The sequence below is a fragment of the Cuculus canorus genome, chromosome 4 (assembly GCF_017976375.1).
Source record: "Cuculus canorus isolate bCucCan1 chromosome 4, bCucCan1.pri, whole genome shotgun sequence".
Lineage (NCBI taxonomy): Eukaryota > Metazoa > Chordata > Aves > Cuculiformes > Cuculidae > Cuculus > Cuculus canorus.
In genome coordinates, this window is record NC_071404.1 from 12,710,411 (window position 1) to 12,733,821 (window position 23,411).

The following is a 23,411-nucleotide window of genomic DNA, read 5'->3' on the forward strand; positions in this document are numbered from 1 at the left end:
ATTTGGGTTTTTTTTTTCTTTGAAAAACATTAACATCTTGAAACAAAAACAATTTCCAAAAGCAATTCCCATTTGGTTCTGTATATATGGATTTCTGATTTGGTGAGAACGAGATCAGTACATGTGACCTGGAACAATTTGTTGACTGGTAGTTTAGGGTGTGCTTCCAAAATACCAGTGAACCGAATTTAAGTCCTTCTTGCAACATAAGGTCTTTATTCTTCATCTGTTATATATGGATATTTCTTTCTATTTCTTTCTCAGAGAAGGAGCTTGCCATTTTGGGTTTGGGAAAATGCCCTCATCAGGATGCTAACTGTGAAAACCTTGAGTTTTTCAGTAATGCTGTTTTTATTTTGTATCCCAGTCTTTGTTTTGCCACATTAAATTGAGAAACAAAACTCTACAGTTACAGATCTTCACCTCTAACTCATAGATACTTTCCTTTACCAAACTTGTCTGGTTTTAAATGTCACGTACCCCCAGAAAAACACTTAAGGTCTGTAACAGCACCAGAAAATAAAACTGAACAGCACTGAAATGCTACTGGTGGTAGCCTTTTGCCTGTGTTGCTTAGATGCCAGGCAGATCCTCTGCAAACATACTGACTGGGAAAGCGGGGAGGGCACAGTTGTTCCCAGCCAGCTGGGAGTGTTACAGCATTTCTAATAGTGCAGTTTCATCTCCTCCCCACTCTGTCTCTTGAGTCTAATGTGAGCCTTAACTTTTCTATTATGATACTGTTTTAATTATTAATAAATATGCTTTCTGGCTGCATTGTGTGGCACGGGGCTCTTGTGTTGCCTTTGTGCTCAGGCATTGCAGACAGACCCAGACTTCTCAAGGCTTGGAATTGTTCTAGACCATCGCATTAGTCCAGTTTTGTACCATTAAACTCTCACATGGAGTGACACAAAGGCAAGTAGGACTTACATTTTGGGAAGTTATCTGAAATTATCTTTCTGTAAGATTTTAAAGTGTAATTCAGTGTAATGCTGGGTTATAGAAGACAAGTGAAAAAAACTTTTGATGGTTGTAAATTATCTAATGAATAGCTTTTAGGTTTTCAGCTTTGTTTTTTTCTGCTCAGCAAGGTGGAAAGTTTAAATAAACCAACAGTAAAATATAAAATATCAGCAATAATTTTTTGTTAAAATACTCTTTAAGAGGGAAACGTAATCAGAAAAGTGGTTGGTCATAAAACTGTGAATTTTAGATTCCAACACAGCCTCTCACAGCAGGTTTCATGAAGAGGTCATACCAGATTTCTTCCTGTCTTCTTTATTATCATTGCCTATGCTTTTGGGGAACATAGGAGGCCCAACTGTGCAGACCATGAAGTATTTGTGTAACCATATGTACTTTTATGGTCATGGTAACACAGAAGAATGGGGAAATGACTAATTCCTATGTACAGTGACCAGATACATCTCTCCGTAGGTTATGATGTCAGTTTTTCCCCACCAATCATTCCTCAAAAGTAGTTTCTTCCTAAAAAGATAGGTTCAAGATCCATCAGGAATAGATTGTCTAAATTCACCATATGCCTGAAGGATGAGTATTACTGTAATCATTTCAAAGTTATTTTAAGTAATTCTGTGAAACCATAGCTCTGCATATTGAATTTTCTGCCCAGCTCTGGTTTTGTTTTTTTCTTTTTATAACTGCTTTTTTTCCCCCTCTTAAAACATTTGTGATGTTACCACAGTCAAAACAGAAGAAAAAAAAAAGAAGTAATCTCTTCTAATTTTTAAAATTAACTTAATCTTCCAGCAGCAAGAAGGTCAGAAGGGGAGGATGGAAGCTTGGATCAGGACAGTAAGAAGGTAATGATCAGAAAGAATGAAATTGAGTATTCCATTGATCTTTCTTGAAGCAGCTGTTTTTTTTAAAACATGTTCATACATAAAGGTATTCTTTCATGTAAATGAAATAATCATTACTGCTTTTAGATCTTTCCAAGAAGATACAAAAACACTTCATATCTCACCCAGGGGGTTAGAATCTACAGTCTACAGTAAAGAAAGAAATAGGGATATTGAGATTAAGAGCAATAAGCTCATGGATTTTCTCAATATATACATTGGTGATCCAGCTAAGCCTGCAGAGTTTTACCGAGAGTGCATATTAACATACAAGGAAAGTTTTAACAGAAGATTAATTATAAGGAAATGACATAGTGCATCTACTAATGTGGGGTGCAATGGGCAGATAATTAGCAGAGAAACTATATCTCCGTCCAGCTGAAATTTAAAAGTTTTTGGTAGCTGTGGCATCTGACAGGGAGTCCCGTTATATAGTCAACTTCAATCATTTGATAAAGGATGGGTCAAGCTGCAATAAGCATAAATATGCAATCAGTTCACAAGACTTTCCAGACAGATGCAGTAGGAGAACTGCATTCAGATGTTAAATCCTGAATCCTGTAATGGGCTTTTACTTTCTCCAGCTAAAGACCAGTTGGCTTATTCTGAAAGGAGATATGGACACCAGAACTAATTCCCCGGATTCAGACACCAGGTCCCTGTCACTCACTGCGGGAAGCGACAGAGAAAATTTCCTGAGGGCGCAGGAGGGCATGACTGCCGGCTACTCCCGTGAGTGCTGCTGCGTACTTTCAGTAGACAGGATGGGATTATCGGGCAGATGGTTGACTTGTGCTAGTTACTCCTTGATATTGTATTTTAAATATTAGTTGAGCCATTTTTTCTATATCATAATAAAACATGAAGAACACTTTGCTCCATAGATTTGATTAGGCATTTTTTATAATTTCTCACAGTTATACCTGTAATTCACCGAAACCTTCTAGGTATATAAGCCACTGAGTAACCAGGTGGAATGAGGGGATAATTTTGTTGCTAAATACTGGTCTGAAGACCTTATGTCTATGTTTTCTGCCAGTATCAAAAGTGTGTTTCTGACACCGCATTTCAGAAAGTCAGGAGGTCAAGGAAATGATCATCAGTCTGAATTTTACTTTTAGATTACATAAATGACAAAAACCCAGTTTAAATTAACTTTAGCAGTTAACTGGGCCATTCCTTTCCCTACTTCCTCCACGTTACACCATACAGCAGTAGCAGGTCATCTGGGGTAAACAAGTTGGGGAAGCAGTTTTCCAAAAGAATGCAGCCAATGTGAGGCATGTCTGGCAGCAGGGCTAGGATGTCAGTCTTGTGGCCATTTTGGTAATGTGATCGCTGACTCCATCAACTTATATTAAGGAAATTATGGCTTAGCTATGCAAGGAAGAACTAAAACAGATGCTACAAAATCTGTCACAAGGCTGTAACGAGATAAAGAAGTTACTTTGGGTTATCAGTCTCACTGGTCTAACCTGAAGAGATTTGATTTCTTAGTCTCCCCAGACACTGCCTACACGTGCACGAGGGGTACTGTAAGAATCACACACTTTACACCTATACATCATTGTCCGGAAATGAACACCTAAACCTTACATTGTAACGCGCACATTGAGTATGTTTGAAAGCTTTGTGGAATTGATCTGACTTAAGAGAATGATCCTTGTGTGCAAATTTTAAGAAGGGAGAAGTATGTATTATAGCGCACCAAGAACTGTGTTATACAGGAACAACATACAGTGTTGTATCTTCTAATGAGAATATTACTATATCTGTCATTCCTATAGGAGTATTTCTTTTATGTGTTTTTTTTTATTTTCTTGGGGATGTGGAACTATTAAAAGTAGAAATGCAATAGATGGTCAAGGTCAGTCGTCTCTGTGCCAATGCAATGTAGGTTATGTAGTTCATTTTCCATTGCATTTTGTCAGCATTTCTCTGTGCCTTATAAAAGTTGGCCCTGTTACCCAGTTAGAAGCTATACAGAAATGACACTGAAGGAATTTTCTTTTCCTGACATTCACAGTTAGTTTTTTTTTTCCTTTCTTTCTGTTTTTATTCAGACACTGTTTTATTACTCATGGACATCCTAAGTAATTCCTTCTCTACTCAGTTTCCCTATGTAGTGTATTTGTAGCCTGTCACGTGCCCCATCAGCCATGGAAGAGTAGCTTCTCTGCTCTGTACTTATGGCTGAGAACAGCCAGATCTATAACTCAGACACTCAACCCCATCTCTGTGGCATAGTCAGTGAGTATCAGACAAAATGCACTTTTTGGGTTTGGTGCCAAGTGGTTACATGCAGAGTGAAGGTGTTAGGAGACATCTGACTGTGATCATCTCTGGCGATGTGTCCAAGCATACTGTGCAAGCAGCCCTGCCTTCATCTGTCCAACCTTTGAGCAAATGACAGAAGGTCGTTCTGCTCTAGAAGGCATTTGGCCTGTTACATTAGCTTTATACCCAGAAGGATATATCTCACAGCAAAGCACATCACTACAAGGCTTGTGTAGGTAGCAGGCATCGAGAGTGAAGCTTGCATCTCTTACCTGGGGAAATGTGTCTTGTTTCTGTATGTGTAGATGTTTAATAGTTATTCATTTACCATAATCCATCGTTTTAAGTGTCACATGTTTAGGAAAGCAGACATCTAGCAAGGTGTGTAACCCTTGCTGTTCACGTGACCCTGATGTGCTGAAAGGTAGCCTTGGAATATCCAGATTAGAGTGAATGTCATACTGGAAAAAGCAGGAGCTGTAATCATACAGAGAGTAGTTGTTGTTCATGTAGTGCCTAATTAGAGAGAAACATTGCTTTGTCTTGGCCAGTTACTCCAGGAAATTTGCTTTAACAGTACGACTGCAGCTGGATGTTATAATGAGCAGTATGTGCTTGTTGGCTTCTGATGTTTTTTATTTTCTTCATATTAAATAAAGAAGCATCAAAGTAAAACGTGTTTAACTTTGTAACTGAGTTCACAGGAAACAAGAGCTAAGTGTAATACAATTCCCACTGGAGTCAGCGGGTCTTCCCTTCCTAGCTTGTTTTGCTGTTTGGGCTTTATTCTCCTCTTGGATGTTTTCCAGCTGGCCACACGATGTCGCTTGTGCCCATGGATGTGGCTCACTCCTGGCAGCCTGGAAGGAAGCTCCTCAGCTGCTTAAGTCAATTGTGGGTGTTTTTGTACCGTGGTCTTTACCTTAGTGTATTTTTTCCCTGGTAACTGATAATACTGTTTGATGATAGAACAAAAACATCCCACCCATCTTCTCTGTAGCCAAGTGGCCAAGAAATTGAACTCTGCACTGATGTTAAACACTAGCATCTTTCTCCAGGTGGGACTAGAGAAGACAATTTTGTTGCAGATCCATTCGCTCTGCCTCAGAGTTGCTATATACTCTTTGCCCTCTGGTGTCATTATCATTCAGATAACAAGCAACTGTAAGTTGCCGGTTTATAAACTGGAACAGCTGAGTGGTGCATCTATTTCAGTATCCATCACTACATCCCTGTATCAGCCACGAAAAAGCCCTGCAGGGCCAATAGCAGATGTTCTGCTCAGAGTTTATACCCCTCCTCAGATGGTGATTGATTTCGTTTTGAACTCATTTCTTGCTTTCATAGATCATCTTCATTTTGGTAGCTTAAAGAAGTCAAGCTTATCTAGCTTTCTTTCCTGGGATAAGCTTTCATTGCTGCAGTTGTCGTGTAGGCCACTGCTCTGGTGGAGTTAATTTAACCTACTTGAACACTGATGAACAAGGAGCAGTGCAAAGGATTCCTCCAGGATATCCTAACTCTTCCCCAAAATACTGCAATTATTTCTTTATCTTATATATATCAAGCCAGATATTTCTAACTTTTGCCTGTTTCTATAGCAGCTCAAGGTCATCTTGTGATTGAGGTGTTTATCTAAGCTTGTCACTGTCCCTATCATTTCCAAACTATGAGCTCTCAAATTACAAATTTGTAGTGTTTCCTCATCCCCAAATGCATGACTTTTCCCATGAATTATTAAATTTTATCCCATTTCTATTACTCTGATGCTCAAGGTTAGTTCATTATGATATCCCAGCCCTCCTCTATACTGGCAGTGATTTGTAACTTTGTTTCAACATCAAAGTTTATTAGCCCATGCTGACACTTTTCTCTATCAGCACCGCTCAGTTCTCACTACCAATTTCTTGCATTTCGTCATTTTCTTACTGACCCCATCATTCCTCTGACAAACTACATCTCCAGATTTGCATTTAATTCCATGTACAGCAACATATCAAGCACTTTAATGATCTCATCACATTAGATGAGATCCAATAAAATTTATGTCGTGCAGAAGTGATTTCCGCTAACAAAGAAAGCTACCAAGGAAGCCTGGCACTGTGTCTTTAACTCTAATCAAAATGATTAAAATCTATGTGACTATAATTGATTTTCAGTTTACTTCAACATTTTTGTTCAGTTTTTCCTTTAGTTTTCTGTTGGAAGCAAACTGATTGCATTATCTTTTTCCCCTCTTAAATATAAAGACTATAGTTGCTGTTCTCCAGTGGTAAGACCTCCAGTGGTGGACCTGCAGTTTTAAGTTTTATTTAGTTCTTTCCGTTATTTTTCTGTCATGACTGTGATTCATTGGTGTACCCTTATTCCACCAGCCTTCCCTGCTTCCTCAGCACCGTATCTTTAGTTCCTAAAAATGGAGGTGAAATACTCCTTCAGTGCTGGAGCCCTACCTAGGCTACCTTTCACCTCTGCTGTGTACTGACATAGCGTAACTCCCAGTGATCCCACTTCTTTTTTCCTTTGTTCTCTTTTTATTTGGATAGCTGGAGAACCTTTTGCTATTTGTTTTAATATCATTTTCAGTGTTTAACTCAGCTTGACTTCTGGCAGTTCTCTCTTTATCTCAGCATATCATGAGCTCTTTGCTGATCCATCTTTTGTTTTTTCTTTCTGTATGCTTATTCCTAATCATCTCCTTAGGGTATTTATTAATCCAGTGGGGTCTGGATTCCCTTCCTGCATTCCCCTTTGGACACAAATTGCTAACATTTTTGACAGAAAGAAGCATTGTACATTCAGTTCTTTGAGCTAACTGACTTCTCTAACTCTTCGCATCAGTTTATCAAAGTTTCCTGTACTGGAATCCAGAATGTTTATTACAGATGTGTCTGTTAATCTTCTGTTTAATTTAAACTGATTCAGCTTGTCTCTTCTATGCAATATTATTTTTATTAACCAAAAGCTAATATGAAATACTCATTGTCAAAAGGAACTTCCAAACTTTCTTACTAGACTTTCAGTACTAAAGTAAGGCTCTACAGTTGTTTCATACCGACCACACACAATTTCATCACCATATTGCATCAAGTTTATTCATCTTAAAACTTGCTTTCTCTTAAGGGTTTACACTCTCACTGATTTACTTTATCCATTGCCATTTCTTCCTTTATGCTTCTTTTCTCCTTGAAGCAATAAACATTATAAATAACACAAACTCTTCTTTTTGTGGTTTGTGTTTTTTTTGAGGGGTGTTGTCTTTGGATTTTATTGTTGTGTTTTTGTTGTTGGGTTTTTTTTTTTTAAGTTGCACAATACCAGCCCTTCTGTTTTAAGAAACAAAACCAAAACCAAAACCAGGCCACAGACATTATGATCAGAAGTGATGTAACTCTAAAATGATGGTGCCTTTAATCCCATTTTCAAATCATGGTTTAGCACCAAGTTGGAGGGCAGACATTTCACAAACTCTCAAATCTGCTTTGCTTAGGGCTTCTGTATCATGAGTCCCACAACTTACTTTGTGTCATGCCTTGTAAGGTGAGCGCATCCTGGAATGCTGTTATTTATAGACATTGTTAAACGTGTTCATGTACATTAAATATAGAGAAAAGATGAGCATCCCTCAGTTATATTTCATCCCATTAATAGAATGTACATATTGATCTTGTAATAGCTGTTTCCACTTGTTTTCCTGATTTCTGTGTAGTAGTACTGTAAAGGATTTGCAAAAAAATATATTTATGTTGTGTCTTCTACAGGATTTCCATATTCTAAATCTGCTTCTCTACCTGGCTATGGAAAGAATGGCTTACATCAGGTAGGTATACATTTAACTGTATTCTCCAGGCAATAGTGTATCATAAGTAGGCAGCTTAGTGATTAGTTGAAAGTCTTCACAGTAATAACACTTCAATGGTGTTTTGGCTGCCAGCCCTGTCTGACAGATTCATACCCTTTGCAAGTTACAGTTTGTCTGTCTGCAAGATGAAGACAGGCTGGGGCTTCTTCTTTTGATTTTGTGTGTCATTAGCATTAGGACTCAGTTCCCCTCCCAAAACAAACCAAGGTCCAAAGTATATGAGCTGCACATGCTGATAGATCACAGTATGGTTTGAATTAATGACAGAAGGGTTAGGCCTATAATTAGGCAAGTAATGATCTTAGAGCAAAGGTGTAGCAGCCCACGTCCATTGCATTTCTTGAACCTTCTGATAGTTTTTTTCCAGTATGCGTGTATATATATGTGTGTGTGTGTATACACAAAATCATACTTTTATGGCAGGGAGGGAGCAATTCAGAACGAATGGAAGGCAGCAATCTAGAAAGCAAAATGCATAATACAGTTATGATCAGATCAGACTAGGTGTTCCTTTTTAATCCTATTTTATAATTTTTCTAAGTCTTTAGGCATCCTTGACACCGTGATCTCTTTCTTTCTGGCACCTAGCATTATGGGTTCTCTAACATTTTTAGGTACAAACCCATTATGGTTAATAGTGATACATTGGCGACACATAGATGCACATGCACTTACGTTTTGAAGATTGATTTGTGTCTAAATTACATGGACAGGGTCTCATTCAAATTCCCTTCTTTCTCCAAAGGAAGATGTAAAATTTGCAAAAGTACACGAGCAAGGTTAAACTTCCCCAGTGATGAGTCAAACTGTAGGTCATTGGAAGGAGCTGCAAGAAAGCAACTGTCAGAGAGTAACTAAACTAATTCTTCAGGAGCTACTGAAATGTACTTCCTTTTGAGTTAACATTACAAGAATAATTGTGCCTGTGTTGCTTCAATACCTGACTGCTTGAATTTTGTTCTGAAGGAACCAGTGGCACTACAAAATGATCAAATTAAATTCAGGAATTTGAAAGGATCTGCATAAACCTGTCCCCACTTAGGAGTCAATAGCTGTATTCTGACTTTTCAGAATAACTGTTACCAGTAACCTGAAGCGAGCATGGGACTAACTTGCACCCATCCACTGTGCTGGTGAGGGACCAAAGCCGTCAGAAGGCTCCACACAGATTAAGGTCAAAGCAAACTCTGTCAGCAGTGTTCAGTCTGAGACATGCAATGTTGTATGAAAGCAGCAGATGGCAGCATTTGTCCCACCTGAAGGGTTCAGCCTCACAGCCAAAAACTAAGAAAGTTGAAAAGGTTGCTCATTGTCAAATCCTTGAGGCCAAAATTCTTCTCAGAATGGATGTCCTCTGTTTGGATTGCAAGTTCATACCAGCTTTTGTGGTTTGTTGTTTTTAATCAGCCATCCCAGTGCTGCATAACAAAATAAACCAAAACCGAGCAATAAGGAGCCTTACAGGTTATTGTGAGTGTAGCCGTGCGCACCATTGATAAACTAACAGGCAAGAATGAGACTCAGGAAAAAACATAATCCTGTAACACTGCTTTGCTGATATCCCGTAATGTTTGTCAGCATAGCGTTTGCCAGCAAAGGAAAAAGACAGTGGGTCAAATAAAGCTATGGCACATATAGAATCATAGAATAGTTAGGATTGGAAGCGACCTTAAAGATCATCCAGTTCCAACCCCCCTGCCATGGGCAGGGACATCCCACTAGATCAGGCTGCCCGCGGCCCCATCCAGCCTGGCCTTGAACACCTCCAGGGATGGGGCATGTACACAACTCTTGTTGTACACAACTCATCAGCAAGTATGGAATGAAAAGCCAAATGTATTAAGTTTCAGTGCAGCATAAGTTATCTATCTACTTTGATGACTGCAGTAAGATGTCTGCATCACAGGAAAGGGCGATTTCAGTCTAAATTTAGTGCCAGGTCTTCAAATGGGGGTGCCTGGTAGCTTTCTGCCACCTTTCTGCCTCGCTGAAAGCCGCAAGGAATCAAAGCTTGAAAACATCCAAAGGGCTTTGGGGTGAAGTGGATTGTTATGACCTTGCAGTCACCTCTTGTAGTTACATCCAAGCTCCAGTGTTTGCTGGTCTGTGGTAGTTCACAGTGTAGACAGCAAAGTGCACCTGCAGTGCCTCTGAGGACCCATGCATTAACATAACATTCCACTCTTGCACAGCAGAACTCCATCTCTGCAGTCATAGATTGATGGGTGTTTGAGCACTTGGGACTCCTGCCTTGAGCAGTTGGGTCAAGTTTGAATGTAACTGTATTCTCTTTCTCTCTCGCAAGGATCTATATTTTATTTATGTAGTACCAGATAGTTTTGGTTTTTTTTCTCAACAATGTACAGAGTGATTTTATGGTGTATTTTGCTGCTACATTGCTTTTTTCTTTCTCTTTCAGCCTGAAAATATGGGCCAATATGAAACAGACCAGGAGGCGAGCTGGGGGATGAAAGGTATATTGCAATATCATTTCCACTCCAATTCATGTTTTCTTCTTTTAGGATGTTCAGTAACATCTTGCCATAAAGGGTTACTATTCTGAGATCTTCTCATGGTTCATGTAATGATGACTAGATAGAAGCCCAGCTCAGTATGTTTATCACAGAGAATCTACTTTTTATCTGACTGAACATAAAGGCCTGACTGAAGTCCTACATCATAAAGGGATACAATCATGCTAAGTCAATCCCAGTATCCCCAATAGGTGGCAACAGCCCCTGATTCTTCTTGCTTAGCAGGTGGTGGTCTCATTTCAAAGAGACAAAGAAATTTGAAAGAATCACTCCTTCTAGATATATCTAATAAAAAAGTCCATTGTGCTTCTTGCTTGTTGTACAGTGTGGTTAAAATGTAAAGAATTTTAAAAGCAGAATTTATTTGTGTTCAGGTTTTTTTATTACAGTTCAAGTGGACTGTGAGCTTAATATGGAACTTGGGTTAGAATTTTCAAAAGAGCTCAGCAATTTAGGAACTTGTGTCTACTCACGAGGAAGAATATGATTTTGTTTCCAAGACACTTAATCTCATTTTGAAAATCTTAATCTAATGCTCTTCTTCATGCCTCTGTATGATATGAAAGATGCAAATATTTGTCTGTATGCTTGAATAGCGTAAAGTACAGTTTTTGAAAAGTAGACTTATGTCTGATTTCATTCAGACTATAAACAGGTCTATGAAAACATACTGGCTATCCCAGTTGCATTGAATCATCGATGTGAATAGATGACCTTGTAGTAGTCTTATCATATATAGTGACATACTGATCTGACTAGAATACTCTTGTGCTAATTTAGATCCAGGAGTCATTGTTACCACACTCCCAGATCATCTTTTCTTAGCTGATGTTATTACCACTGCAATCAACCCGAGTGCAGGATGTTGGCATCTTGGAATATTGTATTAACTAAATGATGTTCATTCATGTTCCCAAACTGACATGCCAGTAATAATCCATATATTTTAACTGTTTTCAGTGAAGAACAATAAGGGCAGGGCTTTTGTGTGACAGACTGACTTAATTCTGCAGAACATCTTCCTGTAAAAAGAAATCCGCAGTTTTGCCAGGCATACTCAGTGTGTAACTCAACGGCATCGGGAAATGAATTTTCTGTAATAAGCCTTTGATTTCAAGGACTATTGCTTCAGTAATAGCGTTCTAGGCATGCAGAGCATGAGAGTGAAATGCTTACTGTGCGAGCGGTTATCCAACAACTATTGAGAAAAGAGAATCTAGTAGCATAACAAAATGCTGATGTACCTAAATGTTCATTGCAGTGAGTCCAAAAGAAGCCTATAAATTCTAAACAGTAAACTGTTCTCATTCTCTTGCAGAATACAAGGTAAGAAGGGCTTTTCCAACACTGGAAGAACAATCAGATTCAGCACTTCCTAGCAAGGTTACATGTGTTTCTTTTCTAATTTTATTTTGTTAATTTTTGTCCCAGTGACATATTTGTCAAATCAGGATGCAAGTATGTACCGTTTAAATTAGTAAGTTCCCCACAATGTCATTTCCACACATAAGAATCAGATTTGGCTGGAGTTCATATGCTCTTGTCTTTTTAACAGATTTATCCTTATGAAACACTTATTGTAACAAACCGTGTTCGTGTGAAATTGCCTAAGGATGTGGACAGGACCAGGCTGGAGGTAGGAATGATATTTGCTTGATGGCTTTGCCAGTCTTTGTCCTGTTTGTTTACCATCCTAGATATTCCTGTGTCCAGCTAATAGTAATGAAGGAAGACAGAAGAAAGGAATAACATTATATGTTATATTTTATTTCAAAACACTAGTGTGTAGGCAATTTAACTAAAAAAAAAAATAGCCAAAAGCCTGGCAAATATATGATCAAATGATATTTTACAAAGATGCTGATGAAACACATTAGGCACTTTAAGGTGCCTTCCAGCCCAAACCATTCTATGATTCTATAATTCATATTTAAATAAAAGTAATGCATTTTTTACTTGATAATGTGAAAAGAAGAAAGAAACTTTAATCTTAAAGCAAAACAAGTAAAAAAAATCTACAAAGTAGCACAAAGTTTCTCATTAAAGATCAAGTCTTTTTAAAGAATTCATTTAACAGATGCTTATACATGTAGTGATCTTGGAAATGGTGTAATTTCTTAAATGCTTCAATGTGTTTGTTGCTTGATTACTCAGCAAGTGGTATTGATTTGATTGTAAGAAAAAAAGAGAGCCTTAAATGTGTGTTGGTTTAAGCCTGGAGTATAGCAAGGCACGATAGCAATAATAAAAAGCATAATGAGTCCAGAAAAAGAAGCAGGGAGTTGGAAAGATGCTCATCTGGACGCATCCTTTAAAGGGTTCTTTCCCATATGTACATATGTATGTGTGTGTATATTAAAGGATACTGTCTTTGTTTTAACACATCAGGCTTGTCTGAATAGTGAATGCAGCACCGAGTTGATTTTTTAAGACAACATGCAGTTTAATTTGGGTGGATAATGCCTATCTTGGCTGCCATTATCCATAACTCATACCCTGTCCTTAGCTGGGATTGATGTTTGTTTAACACTGGAGTTGGTCTGCCTCACACCACGTGCAGCCCAGTGCCTGATGGCTCAAGGAGCCCGACCACTTCAGAGATCTTACAGAGGTTTGCAAAGGAACAATAAACAAGTTCTGCTTCAAAACCGCATCAGGAAAGCAATAAGGGGACTAGGCTGATCCTGCTGATTGCTGTACTATGATAGACATGTGTGTCTGTCGGAAGGACTCCTTTAGAAATCATCTTACATTTATTAGGGATTGGTAGGTTTCTAATCAATTAAATTAGCAGCTTTTTAGTAGGATTATAACTACTGGAAATACAGGGGTAGCATCTCATCAACACATTCAAACCATATGCCAACTTGAGTGACAGGCAGAAATTGTTGCCTTCCCTGCCGGCCTCTTCTGCTCCTGCCCATTCCTTTCTTCTGCATTGCAGAATTGCTGGAAATAAGTAGCTTTGCATTGAAACGCAGTTTAGCATTATTTCCTGTTGTGGCAGAAGTAAAAAATGAAGATTGTAATTTAGTTGCTGACTTGTGCATTCAGCGGATCTCAAGCTTGGGCAAGACCCAGAACTGAGGGAGCCCAAGTCTACATGGGTTTATAAGTTTGCACAGGAACAGACCAGGATTAGGCACATCTTCGGGCATTTGAGGAGCGACACTGGGAATACTGGAAACATTCACCTTTTTTTGCATTCCATTTCACATTTGCTAGAGGGTATGGTTCAATGCTAAGAGATCTCTAGGAGGCACGTGCTCTCTCCAAGCAGAGTGGCTTGCCAGCTAGTCTTCCGTTTTCATCCTGCACAGCCAGTGTCATTCACGAGAGGTTTGGGTTGTGCCTGCAGAAATGGTGAAGGTCATAGCACTGCTAAGCCTACATACTATCCAAACTGTAGAGTGATTGATCTAGGAAAATCTTTTAACAAAAAATCCATGCTCTAATATTCCAGTTTTGTTATGATCGGTTTTGTGGGCTGAAGCCTTACTCTGCTCTCGCTGCTGCAAATGAGAACAAGCTCCTGGGTGTCATGGCTTTGGACAGGGTACAGGTGGTGCCAGTGGAAGGACACCTAGAACCAATACATTTTATAGCAACTATCAAACCTGAAAGCCATCTTACTATGTCCAGTATGATTAAAATCTCTTACACATGATGTTTCTGTTTTCCTGGTCTAATTAGGAGCAATAAGGTGAATATATCTGCATAAACTAGCTTTATTTAACAGCCCTCTTGCAAGTTGACTTGAAACACGGTTCCTGTTTGTGAAAAAGTTTGTAAGGAACTTCGAATGATCTGGCATAGATGTCAAGGAAAAGGCACTGTTGTTTCTCTCTAATTCCCCTCTTCCAAGGGAAGTTTCCTGTACTGAATGCTCCTGTTGTAGAAAGTGAACTCAAGTAAATGGTATTAGCTCCTTGGGTCAAATTAGGGGAGGCTGCAATGAAGGCCTGAGCTAATGGTTGAGGACTGCAGGAGGGTGGAGTTTTAATGGGTGGTAGTGTTTTCCTAACTTTGCTCCCATTGTGAGTATTTTTTAGATTACACTGTTGTGCAAGAAATTTATTTTAAGGATTATAAAAAATATTTTCTTGTAAAAATGCATATTTTTCTAAGCCCAAGAGGTATCCAGAGATTAGGAAGGCTCAACTGGTAAAAAATGCATTCAAATAGTAGGAATTCTTTCTTCAAAAACACATATATCTAAGCATAGAAACACTGGGCATGTTTTTGTTTGCTTGTTCTAACTCAGCAGTGAGGCAGAAGTAGCCCAATTCCTTGTGCTTCTTCCAGGAGATGTTCATGCCAAGAGTGAACTAATACATGCAGCATTGAGAACTAGTTATAATAAATGACCTGCTGATTTTCAAATACATTCCTGACACTCTGAATTTTGAATGAACAGCCTGAATCTTCATTTAGTATAAGCAGATTAGAAGTGTGAGGAATTTATACTAGATAAGGATTTGGCCCAGGAATTTTTTCAGCAGTTTCTCTCTAGCACAGTGCTGTTTATTCAGTTAGATGAACATAGCAGCATTCCTGTGAGCTATTCTAATGAGAAATAATGAAGAACAAGTTAATTCAGGTAATGTGCAGAACAGCAAAGTAGTAGGACAGGAGTGGGTTGTACGTTCTGGGTGAAGAAGAGGAGTTGCACCCTCATCATGTCTGCAGATAACACAAACTGGGGAGGACAGCAGTTGATGCTCTGAAGGACCTGTCTGGGCTAGAGAAGTGGGTTGACAGGACTTGATAAAGGTAAATCCAGATTCCTGCCCTTGTAACAGAATAAAGCCATTTGTCAGTACAAGATGGGGGAACAGCTCTGTAGAAAAGCACCTAATAGAAAACAAGCTGAGTGTGATTCAGAAGCCCAACTTGATAGTAAAGGGTTTATAGAGGAAAATATACCCTTCTCAGAAGTAGGCACTGAAAAGCATAGAGGAAACAGTTAGAAGTTGCTGTAAAGGAAATTACAATTAGACATAAAGGAAAAGTTCCTCACAGGGAGAATAGTGCACTGGACCAGGTTGCCCAAGAGGCTGTGGAGTCTCCCTGGAGGCATGCAAAACTCATCTGGACAAGGCCTTGAGGGATGTGGTCTAAATTTAAAGTTGGCTCTGCTTTGAAGACCTCCGTAAGTCCCTAATTTGCTTAGGTTGATATATTCTATGAAGACAAAACTTTAACATAATATTATTACAAAATAGGATTATTTGGTGCTCTTGCTGCAATAGCAATTGAAAAAGTACATGATTTTGTCTATCTTGGACCATTACTCAAGAACTTAATTGTAAATGTCCTGGAGCACACTCTCCTATTTTGGACAGCTTAAATCATGAGTTTCCAGTGACTAAGATGTCACCTTTGGACAGTATATATTAGCACAATCCTTACCTGCTGGTTTCTCCAGTGGTGTTCCACATGGTCTGGGTAAGTTCTCCAAAGGAAATTGAGTTCGTGGACGCTTGTGAAAATCTTGATGCTTCTTTTAAGTACTTGAATACCTTTTATGATTTATACCTTGGGCTCGTAAAAACATGACTTGATACTTTTATCTTAGATTGGATATCATTCACCTGTTTTCAGTCACAGCAATGTGATTCAGTGCTTGTACATCCAAATTGACGGTTCATGCCCAGGCTGCATAGATATTAATTTTTTTTTCCTCCTGAAGTTGTTTTTATCACAAAGTATAAGATTTCTTTTGTGGTCATAGGCTGGTAGATTTGAAAGCCAACATCATTGCAGTCTTCAATTTGGAAATTATCTTTTAAAGTTTTCATTTGATTTTCTTATCTTAATGTATCTTAGTTTCCTTAGCCTTTTTCTTTTGGATGTCAAGAGAGTTAAAAGCATTATTCAGTCATGCCTATCAAATACAGTAGAAAATAAATTATTCCACTTTTGGTTTTGCCTGTTCATTCTTTGTTTAACAAGGATACACTGAAACAACTCCTAATGAAAAAAATGCTCTGGAATGTCAAGTAGCAAAACTTCATCTGCTATCTTGTTCTTTGTAAACAGAAATGAGAGATTTAAACATGGGTGCGGTTTTGTTTGAACAGGGCACTCACATTAATTCAAACATGCTTTTCCTCCTGAAACTGCTTGTCTGGATTTGTTTTAGGGATGACATTTTTTCCACAATTTCTTTATTTAACAGTCACCCTGGGTTCTAGCCATTAGCGCTGCAACCATTTTAGGACTGGTTTCCAGTAATTGAGCCTGAATTTATAACAGCCCCAGCTCCTAGATGTCTTTTGTACAAGTAGTGTTGTGTGTCTCATCTTCTCTGGAGCTCAGATGGGGAAAATCAGAGCAAAACTGGAATGCTGTGTGTTTTGGTACAGAGAAGTGAAGTTTGTAGTTTGGGGCTGAATTTGAGGTTACGGGCTCAGTCCGCACTGAAGCTCTTAACCTAGAGTGGAAAAGTGCAGTTCCCTGACTTCAGTGGAACTTCACACTGTTTAACTTGATAAACATTTTTATGGTGTTTCTCCTTCTAGGTATATGCTTGTGTTGTGATCAGTGCTGGATGTTTATATCAGTTGTAAAAGTCCTTATGAAAGGAGCCATTCTGAAATTAAAAAATGCTTTAAAAATTATGTGATATGTATGAAAACTCATTCCTATCAGAGTGGAAACACTGTGGGAATGAACAGAGATTAGATTTAGAGCATTCATATTATAAATGCACTAAAGCCCAAACTAAGGAAAACTGGAAAATCTGCTTTAAGAATAAGATATTTTGTACCTCAGCGAAATGGAATTTTTTAAACTCAAGATCTTTGATATATTTTCATAATTCTTGATGGATTCATACTTTTAATTTTATTTATTATTTTCTTATTTATATAACATTTTTATCAGCAGTCTGTTGAAGACAATTACTTATGCAAGTGTCAGTATCAAAATATTCATTTGATTGAATGACAGACTGATGGTACAGGTTGTCCTCAGAGATGTTCTACTGTGTACCCCTCTGTAAGTAACATATTGATATCTATGGGTGAAATACTTGTTCTCTTTTTAGCTTCTTGCATAATTACTCAGCTTCAGAAAATATTGAATGTACAATGCTACTACAGGATACTTTGCATGTGCTTTGTGATATTTCATAAAAGGTTTGGTTCTAAGTGCACAGTAGTACTGCTGAGTGGAATTAAGCTTCTCTGTGAAGTTTCATAATATCCTGAAATACTAAACGAGATATATCCACAGGTTCAGGAGCCTTATGTAGATGCCTGGGGTTTGATCAGCAGGGGAAGGATTTCAGATGCCCTTCCTCACTGCTTCTGTTGATTTTGGGAGCCTTTTTGGGGACTGATATTGCTATATGGAAGCAGAGGAGAGAGGGGGATCTACACTTCCTCCCAAGACTTGGTTGCACAAGTGCTCCAACTGTTCAGTGTTGTGACTGTGTGCCCTAATCTAGCATAACCACAACTGCAGTGCCTACTGCCTCATTCCCTGGTCAATAGAATTGCTCTAGTTATCTTCTGATACCTTTTGAAATTCATTAGGTGGCAACTCATGCCATTCCTTAACGTTCTCTCCGGATCACATAATTAGTTAATAGTTTCAAATATTTATTGAGTGCGAAGCCTAATTACTTCATCGATGAGCATAACATTCAATACTCCCTTGGGAACATGGCACATGGCTAATTACAGCTTTGTAATTAGCCATGCAGTAGACTTAGAAGAAACCTCTGAAAAGCCTTCTGAGCCCCAGCAGTGCAACAGAAAGAAGAGGGGAAAGTGCAAGCCTTGTAAAAGTGAAATAAGGATTTGAAATTCAGTAAATCAAAGATAATATTTTCCAGAAAAGTATGACTGGACCTCCCAAAGTAATATTTGGGCTAACTTTGAGAGGCACAGGAGAAAGGAATGGGGACAGAGATGAGAAAAATTGGGAGAAGGGAGGTAACTATTATTGTTGCAAATGTATTCAATTGAGGTGCCATTAACATCCTAAATCTGAATATGGGAAAAGACTATATCCCACCATCAAAGCCTCTCTACTAACTACTCTGTAGAGCTAAGATCTGGTTATTTACATGAATGCTCATTTACCTGTGGATAAACCTTTCCTCGTAAATCCCAGTTTAGTTTGACTATGTTGCATTTTGAAGACTCTGGAAAGGATCTTATCACTTTTACTTCTGGATTTTGTGGATCAGAGGTTGGAAGTGTTACAAGGACTCTGAACAAAAATGAATTGGTCAACTATTTAAAATGACACTCAATAAAATGGAGTGTACAGTAGTGCTTCAGAGAGAGAAACTAGCTGAAAGGTTCACTATGGATTCAAGCAAAGGTACTGTAATCCTTAGCTGTCTTTTCCTATGAACATAATGTAGCAAAAAGCAAAAGAGCTACAAACCTGAGGTTTTAAAAGACATCTAGGATCAATTTTTCTTGTCTTCAACTCATCAACTTCTGCCATCCAGTGTGTTGGTTCATTGGTTCATTAATGACTCATGAAGAAGTATGATATCCCCTGAATTTCCTATATCAGCAGGTTTTCACATGAGGACTCCATCCAATTACTGACACAGAATAAACATGCTTGTGCACCATGACCTAGTCACAGCTTACTGCAGTATGACTTTAGGTTAATTGCAATTTTCCCTTCCCGTGACTTATTCACACTGATGCCATGTTGCTAAGTATTAGTTTTGAAGATCTCTGAATTTCATTAAGAGTACAGTTATTCTTGGGGAAGAGAAATCTCATTAAATTAAATAAACATTTTAACTCTGTTTAGAATGGTTCGTGGCCTTTTAGCAGGCCAAAGAAAAAAGAGTCAAGCCTCATTAATTTACAGTGAAAAGCTTGCTTCTTTCTGAGATAACACTGTGGAGCAAGTATTTGAATGTGCAATTAATTACTCCTGTTCTGAGAGACGCAAAAATGAGCACATCTGTACCGCTTGTTTTAATGATTGTGTTTCATAGAGCATAAGGATTTTCCATTATAGTGGTTGCATTGCAGGAGAGAGGTTTAGCTCAACCCTTGCCTGGTTCTGTACATCTTAATAAGAAAAATACGTGGTTTAATTCTTCCACTGTGCATGTGTATATTTTAGGAGAACTAGCTACGTTATTACAGCAAGGTGTGGTGACTCTTCTTACACGGCACTGTGCTCTATCAGTAACATCCAGATAAGGAGTTACATCAACAGCATTTGGTTCCCAAGCTGCAGGCTACCTTCAGGCTTCCCAGAGCAGGATCCCGATGTTGTGACCCCGTTCCTGTAATCCAAAGTGCTGTTAGTGGATGCGAGACATTGTGCTTCTGGAGACATCACTCTCTTCTTCCACACAAAGCCACTGCTGCAACCCATAGACATCTCCGGTGGGACCAGCACTTTACTGAACTTCAGTCTCAGTGGGGTTTTTTGTGTCTGCAGCGTGCCCAGCTTTGCTGTTGATGCAGAGGAGTAGGTTGAGTTAAGCTGCCTGAATATGGCCAAATTGTCACGAAGGGAATTCATCAGTTACTAGTACACTGTAAAACACTCAGACTTCCTATGTAAATAAGGCCAACACTAATAAAAAAAATAAAAAAAGGAAGGAATGTTGCTTTTACTAATACGTTTGGGCATTCCTTTAATGGCCCTATGAGGCACTATTAGAATAGCTAGATATTTTAAGCTGATCCAATCCTACGAAAAAAAAAAAATCATGTTCTTGGCCTTGTAAAACATAGCTTTACACACACTTATTCCTCAAGATGGATATCATCCTATTCCCTCTGCATAATCTTCAATTTCCCATCTTTTGTTTGGCTAATGAGACAAGGTAACGCTTCAGTTAGGACAAATTAATATTCAAATAGCTGAGAAGAAATATAAATCAATCTAAGATTTCTTAGAGGTCTATTTTCTCTGCCTTTGTTTGGGAAGAGCTACAGGTCTTAAAGCTACAAGGTTTAGAAAAGTCCCAATAACAGGGCAGGCAAAATTTAACATTACACATACGAAGAAAACTATGAGCATAAACTTCCCACACTGGCCTATTCCCATGGTGTTTAGACCCTTCAAATATTGTAGACATTTACCATATTTTCCCTTAGTCATCATTTGGCTAGGCTTTTGCATACTTAGGCCTTTCAGTCTTTCCTCATAAATCAAACTCTGCAACCTATGATTACTTTTGTTACTTTCATCCGAAGCTTTGCCAGTTTGATGACATCTTTCTGGGATCAAGGTTTATTCCAAAATTTGCAGACAGAACTGTAATCATTGCTGCTTCTAGGGTCGGCCTCAAAGCTAGAGTCTATGATGGTGAAAGTATCTGAGATGCAGGGAAAGCAGTGGGAATTATGCTACCCTGGGCACAAATTGGTGTCCTCAGAGAGGGTTCAGACCAAAGGGGAAGTGTTCCCTCCTACTAGAATTAAGTTTGTGTGTGGGTAATGCATTGATGGAATAAGAAACTTTGCTAATACTGCAGTCTCGTTGTTAGCCCTTGAGGTGAGGGTCAGTATGTAGAAGAGAATAAGCAAAGAAACTGCCTAGTGGAATGGGAGGTGGAAATCAGCGAGCTTGTGCTTTCCCCATCTCAATATCTGCCCAGTTTCCCTGGGCTGGAAACTCTCTCTCAGTTGCTTTTGGACTAGACGGCACTAACTGAGAATCTCTGTGAGGAAAAAAATATGCTGATAGTGTAAAACAAAATTTCAGTATAATTAGAAAATGAATGCATGAAAGGAATGAAGGTGATGTCATCTGGATACAAGCAGAGGAGCAGAGCACACATCTAATTCATACTGGCTTGCATGATATATGTGGACTGAAACCTCGCTAAGCCTGAGGGCAGAGCAAAACAATAAATGGCAAAGTATAGCCTTGGAGAGGAAAGGAGGAATTGCCGGACTTGTACTGAAAATGGTGGCAAGATTTGTCAGTAGGTAAATTGTAGCAACTATTTGATGCCCTGCAGAAAAAATCTGAGGCCGGACGTAGGGCTTGCTGATTCTTCCTCCGTTGACCTCAGTACTGAAGCAGATCTGATGGTACCACAGCAGTTTCTAGAGACACATGGTGTAATTTACCTCAAGAAAAAAAAAATGGTGAAAGCATTCCTTTTAGAGTTTTATATTTCTTATGGTTTTGGATGATTGGCAAAGTGGGTTTACCTGCAGGGTCTGGACTTTCTGATTTACCCTCCTGAGTATGAACTACCATTTGCCACTGCTTTCTCCTGAGTGAGGGGACATCTCAAATCTTACCTACAATAGAAAAAGCAAGATAAAACAAAATATTGTATACTTTGCTTGTTCAGACTTATTTTTCAATCCCACAACTAACAGATGTGTTCCTTGCTGTGAAAAAAAAAGCTGAAGTTAAACTTGCTCACATTTGTCCACTGGATTACCAGGAAAATATGGGAAAAAAACCCAATGCAGAGAGCAGATATCTTTTTCTTTCCAAATCCAGTAGAATTAAATTCTGTCAGTGAGAGATTGTTTCTAAAATACATTGTCAGATGTTGCTTATTTCCATGCAAAACAGGATCTCCTTTGCCAAATATGCATGGCGTGTTTGTTCCATGCTATGCATAGTGTTTATGAAGGGTTGCTATCATTGGTCAAATGAAAAATGAAGGCTCAGTTCCAAACTCTTAGTCACTGTTGTTCTGCATATGTGGAATCTCAAGGGAAAAAAACAAGGCTGTCCTTTTTAAGAAACCACGAGGGCCCATAATGACCATTCAAGGTAATTAAACCTAGTGATTCCTTATAAACAATTTCATGATTTTTCCTTGATTAATTTGCATAGAAAAGATAAATACATTGTTAATAAGTGGAAAGCAAAATTTTATTTTCAAATTTGTCCAGAAAAAAAAAAGCTTTGTAAGGTAGGCCAATGGGGCTGACTCCATCCTGGTCACACAACCTTGGTGGGGTTACCGGGGCGTGTGAGCACGTTCTCTGTCACAATTTCGTCTAAACAGCAGCAAATGCCCGTCCAGATGACTCTACGACCTGATTCAAATGATAGACAACCTTGTCCTATTTGAATTACCAGTAAAAACAATCTAAGGGACTCAGTGGCTTCTCTGTTTCTGGGGAGTGCACTCTCTCCCCCTACCTCTAGTATCATGCACTCAGCATTTGCAGGCAGCATTACTCATGTTCATGAGGACTTTCCTTTACAACTACCCTCGTGGCTGGCTTACAGGCATCTATCTTGAGAGTGAGTGGTGGATTAGATGACAGTTTTGAGCCTCCTCCAAGTGATGAGGAGGTTGAACCCAGGTTCCTCACCTCCTAGGAAGTCCTGCAACCAGGAGGCAGTGAAATGAAAGTAAAGGGCTGACATCTTTCCCTTGAAATTACACAGCTGTCTAATGTGTGATGAGCCCAATTCTGCTGTCTGAGGCATGTCCAAGTGTTTCTTGTGTATAGCTGCTTTGGGGAACCTCATTTCTGGATGCAGGTGGAGCTTCAGCAAGCACTTAGAATGGGGCTGGGTGTGCCTGGAAAGAGAGCTGCACCCAGGTAATTTCAAGCCAAAAGCCCAGTTGCAGAGGAGAAAGTTAGATTGCAGGGTTGGTCACAGGTTCCAAGGAAACCTTTGTGGAAGTGGAGAGTCTATGTTTAAAAACCACAATTTGTAATTCATATTGCACTGAATCTGTCCCTGTGTATGTGCATAACACATCCACAACAGAGTACCATGACTGATGCTGCTGAACAAGTTAGTCAATAATTATCAGAATAATTTTATATGATAGTCATTTCTAATTCACATAATTACCTTTTCTCCCATTTCTGTGTGTATACTAAGAGTTGTTAAGCAATTATCTTATCTCCTTCCAGTTTGTTATGTTGGTATTCTCTTTTT

General features: G+C 38.8%; 1 protein-coding gene across 14 annotated transcripts in view; it reads left to right on the plus strand.

The window, feature by feature from the left end:
- ABLIM2 (actin binding LIM protein family member 2) overlaps window positions 1-23,411 on the plus strand; it is a 156,265-nt gene that overhangs the window by 126,436 nt on the left and 6,418 nt on the right. For all 14 annotated transcript variants that reach the window (XM_054066429.1, XM_054066437.1, XM_054066432.1 and 11 more), the window contains 6 exons: window positions 1,774-1,826; window positions 2,450-2,597; window positions 7,904-7,962; window positions 10,424-10,478; window positions 11,857-11,921; window positions 12,094-12,174. In XM_054066429.1, coding sequence (XP_053922404.1) covers window positions 1,774-1,826; window positions 2,450-2,597; window positions 7,904-7,962; window positions 10,424-10,478; window positions 11,857-11,921; window positions 12,094-12,174 — 461 coding nt within the window. The remainder of the gene's footprint in view (window positions 1-1,773; window positions 1,827-2,449; window positions 2,598-7,903; window positions 7,963-10,423; window positions 10,479-11,856; window positions 11,922-12,093; window positions 12,175-23,411) is intronic.